At 35.4% G+C, this 8,034-nt stretch overlaps 1 protein-coding gene across 1 annotated transcript; it reads left to right on the forward strand.

Moving 5' to 3' along the window:
- Positions 1-718: 718 nt before the first annotated feature.
- LOC136413948 (uncharacterized) lies at positions 719-2,301 on the forward strand. Its single transcript, XM_066397720.1, has 2 exons — positions 719-1,883; positions 2,057-2,301. Exon 1 carries the CDS (start codon positions 810-812, stop codon positions 1,860-1,862), a length of 1,053 nt encoding a protein of 350 aa, XP_066253817.1. The 5' UTR covers positions 719-809; the 3' UTR covers positions 1,863-1,883; positions 2,057-2,301.
- Positions 2,302-8,034: the final 5,733 nt, after the last annotated feature.

Here is an 8,034-nt window from a genome sequence, read left to right on the forward strand (position 1 = left end):
CAAAATTTTCGAAGGGTTGAAGATAACTGATTTTTTGCTTTTTTCAAGATTTGTGTGCCGGTTTTTGAAGAATCCACGAAGCAATTGCCTTAATAATATAAAATGAATTCTCTGAATGAGCTCATAAGCATACGCGATGCTTAAAGTTGAGGAATATTCGAATATATAGGTCGTTCCGAAAATAAAATATCTTGTATAATTTTCTTGGGTTGGAGGTTTGAGTTAGAAGCTCTCGCTCAACTACTTCGCTAATCAAAAAACGTAGCTCAAAATCAATTTCCAACCTGAATCATGGACTAAAGGAAGATCTTTCATCTTGGACGAGTCCGCGATATACTTTGGGGTAGTCGGCAAATAATACGTATGTATGCCCGTAATTATTTTAATCGCGCGTTTCATGTCATTTTATTAGCCAAACGGGAATGAGAATTTTGAATCCAATATAATCTTATTTTGTTATTAAATCAATTTAAAATATACCTTCCCTCAACTAACGTAAAGATAAGAAATTTTGTCCACCTAATGGCATTATTGATCCACTGCCCATCCCGGCTCCCTCATATGTGCCGGCTTTTAACACAGCCGAACAGCTGTTGGACTCGAAACACCCCTCGGAATTGAAAAATGGGTGGAGTTTCTTACCCGCGCGCTCGTGCCACATGCCAAACGATAAAATTAGATCGGAAACTTTCAGTTCATTCTATTTCACGATTTCAAAGAGCACACGTATCAGCCACCGACTTCACATCCGGTTAACTTCCCTTAAAACCAATGAGCAATGTTTTATTAGTGCGGACCAATAAGTGAAAATGTCGCAGATCAGTGTGGTGCAATACAACGGGTCCGGGTCACAAAAGTTGAACATACTTCAGCAGAAGACCAGCACGAATCATGTGCAAGCTGGTGATAGACACGTTATAGTACTAAGGAAACCTACTCCGATTTTACCACAGCCGAAGGATTGTTCCAAAGACGATATACTGATCACAAATCCGGGACGGAAAGGTTTCAAGAAAGGAGGGAAGGAGGTAAAGACCAGTCCTCCTCCGATGGCAGTTGCGAGGAGAAATGCACGTGAAAGGAATAGAGTGAAGCAAGTGAACAACGGTTTTGCCAACTTAAGGCAGCACATTCCCAACTTCATTGCTCAAGCTTTTGAGAGTGGAAATGGAAGAGGAAACAAGAAGCTCAGTAAGGTTGAGACTTTGAGGATGGCCGTTGAGTATATCAGGAGCTTAGAGGACATCCTAGCGATGGACGGTTACGTTTTCTCTAAAGGAGAGACTTCATCTTGTCCATCCCCTACATCTCAAAATGACTCCAATGATTTGGGTTATAACTTTGTGATGTCCCCTTCAGATGACGAGGACGACTTCTCATCTGTAGCCACCCCATCTCCACAACAATACATAAGAATCAACACTTCCAACAATACTTTCGAAATCGTTCCTTCAACTTTATATGAGAACTCCGAGAACTTAGATCCAATGTCTGTAGATCAGCAAATACTCAGCGATCCGAATCTCCTGGACTCCGAATTGGACCTCAATAGCCAGGATTTGTCTTATTTGCAAGTAAACGCTTTACAAACTACCGCAGGCTCGTTGAGTCCTGGAATGTATAGCGAAGGATCCCTGAGTCCAAGTAATGAGACCTCAACTAAGCTGACAGAAGCAATGCGTCAGCAGAACTGCTTCATTCCAGTATTCGCAACTGGAAAATTGGGAAGTAACTTTAACGTGCAGATTAAGGCTGAATTGAATGATTTACCGCTCATTTCTTTGAAGCCAGAGGAAGAGCTTGCGAGTGCCGAGGCTGGCTGGTGGCAACATAGTGCTGATGGACAAGACGAAAGGAGATAGCAGACATTTGCTGAGTATTAGGTATGCAAATTTGTAATGTGATAAAATTTCCAGTCATTTGTTGTTTGCCATTTAGTGTAATTAAATAAGGCAGCAAAAACTTCCATTATGAAGGTACCTACTAATAGGGGATTTGCTGTCGATGGAAAAAAATTAATATTTTATCTGGTAAAGCAGTAATTCTGTATTTTCAGATTTGAAGACTTTATGATCTCACGGAGAAACAGACTTGAAAGGTGATTTAAGGCGGAACTCTGTTAGCCTAGTTAACTTATTTTTTGTGTATTTTAGTGTAAATATCTTTCGAAGAAGTAATTACATTTAAAAATTTATATGTATAATAGTTCATAACCATAACTTTTAACGAAAATGTCTCAGGTGTATTAATGTAATCGTATAAAATGTATAAAACTAAATTTCCTCTTTTCCCCTCTATTTAAGGGAAATCAACATAGGAATAATAGTTTTTTCCCTGGATTTGATAATATAGATAATGGAAATATTTTAGGGTCAAGAGAACAATCAAAATTCATTTTATTTCTAAATGACATTAAACCGAATTTTGCCTTACTAAGATTGAAATTTGGAATATTTCCAATTAATCGTATTGTAAAGAGTGACTTATTTAGGCTAGTGATTATTGTGAATCATAAAAAACATCAGACCTTGTTAAGTTTTTTTAAAATTTTATAATATATATTTTCTTACATGCAATGACTTTTTTATTATTAAAATTTATTCTGCAGTTTTTGTCAAGACAAACGTCTTTTGGAGTTGAATGATACCCATGTTCAACAATTGTACTATCGAAACTTTTGTATCACTCCTAGTTAATTAATTCTCATTCTTCTCAACAGATTTTCTATGGAATATGAAATAGGTTTTCGTTGATTTTCTTCCTTTAGACGTTCAATTCGATCTAATATTGCGGAGCCTACCAGATTTATGTGTTGTCATGTGGCGTTACGCAAGAATTTGATTGGAAAAAAATTTTAAAGACCACTGCTGATATCAACGTCACTTAATATACCTCGTTCCCATTTTTTCAACAATTAAGTTGATCAAAGAAATAAATTCATAGCAAAAACTAATTCGAAAAACTCATGGCAAGATAAACGAAAAATTGATTTTAAAATCTTCTCCTTCGACATTTTATGATCGACATACAGTTTGAGATGTATGTTTATTATAAGTACATCAGTAAAAAATAAAAAAAATTCGATATCTCAAAACCTAAAAACTAATTAAGGGTCGATCCTCCACGATTTCTTATTTACTCCTAAAAACGTTCAGGCATTAACTTAATGAGATTATCGTTATCCTCCTGCGGTGTTTTATTCTAGATTATTTATACAGCATTTCAACGGTTTGTTGGGAATGAGGTCCATTTTAGAATCTTCTACTTTCGTTGTTCTAAAAGTCAATAGGTGAAAAATCTGGAGATCTAGGTCGCCAAGGTAAAAAATTTATCTCGTGTCGTGAAAAGTAATCCAAAATAATTCTAGCTACGTGTGGTCGTGCATCATCTTGTTTTAAAAAACTTTATTCGAGAGACTTGTGAATAGAATAGATGTTTTCCAGAAGTTCTTGGATGTAAATGCCTCATAATGCCTCTGATAAACATCAAAAGTGACTTACATGCTCTGTCAATCACATGTGTGAATTTCATTCACCCCGTCACCTTTTTATTCTTGCTCGACCAACATCCAAGCACAATCTGGGTTCGACGCTAAAGAGTCGTTTCCCATCCCAACCACTGTCGTAATATACCATTCCAGTTGATTCTGTTGATGATTAGGGGTGAGACGAAGCACGAGATGGGCACGGTATGATATCAATCCATAAATGCTTAATCGGCAGTCAATTATTCGGAACATTTACAATCATAATAAATTTAAAAAAAAAAACAAGGAATTTTCAGGATCTAGTTAATAACATTCTAGAATCTGAAATACCTGGTAGGTTTACAATAGCAGTTGCTCTATTCGAAATAATTTTGAAAATTACAAAAATCCAGCGTGAGTTTTGGAAAATTCTGAGAGACCTGTTCCGTAGGTGTGCTCCTGAAACTTCTGAGCGAACTCTGATATGTTTGTTTAATAAAATTTGCATAAAAGTTTGTTTAAATAATAAAGAAATTCATTTTGGCGCCCTGAATTGCGGAAATGAAGCCACTCCAGACACATGTTCAAAGAATCTTCTTTCTAATTTTGACCCAAGGAATGAACCCTTAAAGAGTTTTCTAAGAAACACCCTGGAGAATATTTATGCGCTAAATTTGCCACAAAAAACAACAATTTTGTCACGGCAACTTTTTATGAAACAGCTTATGTCATACTCGAGTAAATCTAGTTATAAATTAAAGGATCTTTGGTTAACTTAACTGCCTAAAGGTAATATACAAGGGGCAAGAGAACATTATTCCTGGTCATATTTTGCACGAATTGTCAAACAAATCCCGGGGGCACAATCCCTTAGGCCTTTAAGATCAACCTTGCCTACCTGGAAGGGCAAAAAGGTAAAGATCAGACCGCGCTCTATATATTTAAATATCAGATTTATATTTCAACATTAAATAGCGTTCCTTTGGGGGGTTAAAGTACTTTGATAAGGATTAAGTTTTGCCCCGATGCACTTTTTACAATGCTGGCTGCTCTACCTGCAGAACGAAGTCGACCTGAAACACAATATGCCTGACTGGGACGCATTTGAAATTATGATTCTGATCCAAAGTCGTTGGTACGTGAATGATGGGAGGACTGGATCTTGATTGTGTAATAAAAGGAGGAACGTTGTCGTATGAATCTCTAAGTGTGGGAATAATTATCGGGAGTGCAATAAAAAATCTGATATGACTGCACTGGTTTCTGGTCGAATTTAACACAATGCGTCTGACATTGAACTTGAAGTGGTATTCTTTAGATTCCCCAAAGCCAGAGCTTATTATTCAACTCGATCCCGTCCCGCGGACGCCCATTCACGGATTTCAGACATACAGAGTGCGCATTATTTCTTGTCCCGGTGAAACGCGTCTCCGCCAGGAAAGGAGAACTTGTTCTTGGGTTCACGTCGAGCGAGGGAATTGAATGACCGAACGAGTACCCATTGACGTAGGTCGTGGGAGAATAGGTCAGTTTCTTGTTAACAAAAAATTCTAAATATCATATCATAATTTTTAGAATGGACACCTTACCAATAAGTCACATTCTACCGGTGCTATCCCATAAAACAGAAGCTACTTCCTAACAGTATTTCTTCATTTTCCATTTATACCCACTCTTTTTTTCGTAGCTTCTGAAGATGACGACGGATTTATCACGGAAACGTTAACGAGGGCATTAGTCCCAGCCCTTAATAAAAGGTGCCTGCTATTCTGAGTTACTTTTAACAGCAAATGGTGTGCAATTCCATCGCAAAAACAACCCCGCCTGGAGAGTAAGGCGTTATTCCCAAAAAATTAAAAAAAGAAGGTAGTTCAGTTGAAGACCGCCCCAAGAAAGGAAAAAACCCGAATGATGTATCGTTCAGGGCTTCCTTTGCCCGTTATACCACCGAAGACAAGTTGGTAGAGATGATATAACAACCACGGGAGACTGCTATAAATCTCCAGTAATGAAAATTTATTTGCACTACGCAATTTACAAAAGCATAACTCAGTAGTTTGCTCAGTGTTCGATTTCACGTAGAGGTCGTTATTATCTTTACGTCGATAATGTTTTCTGGAAGATTTTCCTTGTAGTTATTTTACCAAAGCTCCCGTATCAAAGTTGAATAATCTTCTATCCATTCAAATGTCAACCAAATATTATATGCCCTGCAAAATACAAATAATGCCCCCTAATAGGATTAAAAAACGGTTCGGGCCCACGTGCACTAGGGTTATTCTTTGGAGGCTGAAACGGGCGAAATTTGTTAAATTTGTTTTATATTGCTTAAATCAGCATCAGCAGACTTAGAATTGCCATTCTTATAAATTTCAGAATGTTTCAGTAAAAACTTAATACAGAGTGTTATTTAAGAACGTGGCTAAACTTCAGAGGGTTATTTTTTTAGTGATTCTAAGACGGAAAATTTATATAAAAATAGGTCCGATAATGCTTCGTTTTCAAGATGCACAGTGTCAAATAAAAAATAATTTTTTCGTCAAAATCTTAACAATCCTTTAGCCGATTTCGTTGAAATTTGGCAGTTATTTATGGGCTACTGAATTTTCTTAAAATTTTATATTTTTTCACATTAAGCAACTAATAATGCGACTTTTTTACACGCTGCGAAATTTCAACAAAATCGGCTAAAAGGTTATGAAGATTTTTACGAAAAAAATGATTAAAAAAAAGTTTGACACCGTGAATTTTGAAAACGGAACATTACCGGATCTATGTTTATATAAACTTTTCGGATTAGAATTACTCAAAAAATCACCCATCGAAGATTGGCCACGTACATATATAGCACCTTGTGTATTAGACGTAATTAATAATATCCATGGAAATACCTAATTGTAAAGCAGTAGATCATGTAATCATTTCTTGTTATTGCAATTTCAGGTTAATGTAGATAAATTTTGAAGACAGAGAGTTTGAAAGTTATAAAATTCAAGGATCACGGCCTAAAATCGACTTTGTTAAAAAATTTCCAGATCTGCAAAGATTGGAATATGGGGATTCCAGTTCTCGCAATCAAATCAAAATTGTTATCCGTAATCACGGACAAACATTAAATGAAATTAATCTTTCGCTAATTGATCAATAGCACCCTCATGAATGATAAAAATTATCAACTGCTGAGGAGCTTGAAAATTTTTCTTGCTACTGCACAAGACCAATAACCCAAGATTATCTATTTTATCATCTAACTAATCGGTCAAAAATAACTTCTTTTTTTCATACTATTACTACTATTGGGATCGTCATGTGGTTTTCCATAGTTAGTTCATTAATTGATTCTATGAATAACATGCCAGAAAAGCAATTTTAACTAAATTTCAGATTACATAGAACTATTCTATTAAACTCAATATTTAATTTTAGATACTGAATAATCGCTTCAGAATCATGAGTTCCATTGTTTACAACTTAAAAATATATTTATAGTAAGCATGCTATCGTTACTTTATAAATAAAGCATGTAACAGAACAATGAACATAATGAATAAAGTATTACATATTTAGGACTAATAATTACTAAAAGTGATTTTAGAAATCGCAAAAACTCTACCTGGTTTAAGGATAATGACTGGCGAGTGCCGAACTATAAAGGGCGTCCGGGAAGGTCCAGTCATAAATTTCAAGGGTTATAGAAAAGACTAAAATAATGCTAGCACTTTATATGTTTAAAAATCCTAGCGAATTTCGTTACTAAGTTATTGGCTCCCAAAGTAAAAAGTTAAAAAAAGCATTTTTGCTGTAATTTTCACACAATTGTCATAGTAACGATAAAAATTTGGTGATTTAAATAAGTTATAGTCATGCTATTTCCATATGTAAACAGATGTTTCACGTCTTCCAGGGGAAGACATGTCTTATATAGGGGAAGTTAAAATTTCTCATTTAAACTCATTAATTTTCTTAGTGAGTTGACGAAATAATTTTTTTCCATAGTTTGATATTTTCATAATTTAATATATATAAATAATAATCTCACAATAAAAAATCATAAACGTTCATTTAATTTTTTAGCATCAAGAAATTTTTCAAAAATTACCTTTTTTAACCATAATTCCACACATTAGACCGTATCTAATTACAAGTTTCTCGAGTTGATCATTTTTTCTATTAAAAGGAACCTTTAAAGGTTGTGCTCTGCTAAAACCATAAGATTCCGTTAATTTTTTATTTTCAGCAATTTTTCAAAAATGTGTGTGCGGCCGTATTTCATCAACAAATACCTAAAAGTTCAGTACTTCTCTGCTGTCCGTAGAAGCTTGCCTTATTCGAGACTCAATAATTGAATTACGTTTTTGATGGACCAAAAACTTCTGAGAAAGTCGGTTTTGTATCCTGACCCTTCAACCCTGAGACCTGAACATACAGTGCCCCTAAATCGATTTCCGTAATCCTCGAAATTCACCGGAGCGAAATTAACCTTCATACATATTTTAACGGTCTCGCCAAGTTCGCCTTTCATATCGAAACATTTTAACAGATTGGTGCCATAAGTCCCGAAGGAGAAA

The sequence above is a fragment of the Euwallacea similis genome, chromosome 16 (genome assembly GCF_039881205.1).
Source record: "Euwallacea similis isolate ESF13 chromosome 16, ESF131.1, whole genome shotgun sequence".
NCBI classification, from domain to species: Eukaryota; Metazoa; Arthropoda; class Insecta; order Coleoptera; family Curculionidae; genus Euwallacea; species Euwallacea similis.

Excerpts from the sequence above, each read along its gene's own strand:
- LOC136413948 (XM_066397720.1), top strand. The coding sequence starts at position 810 with ATGTCGCAGATCAGTGTGGTGCAATACAACGGGTCCGGGTCACAAAAG.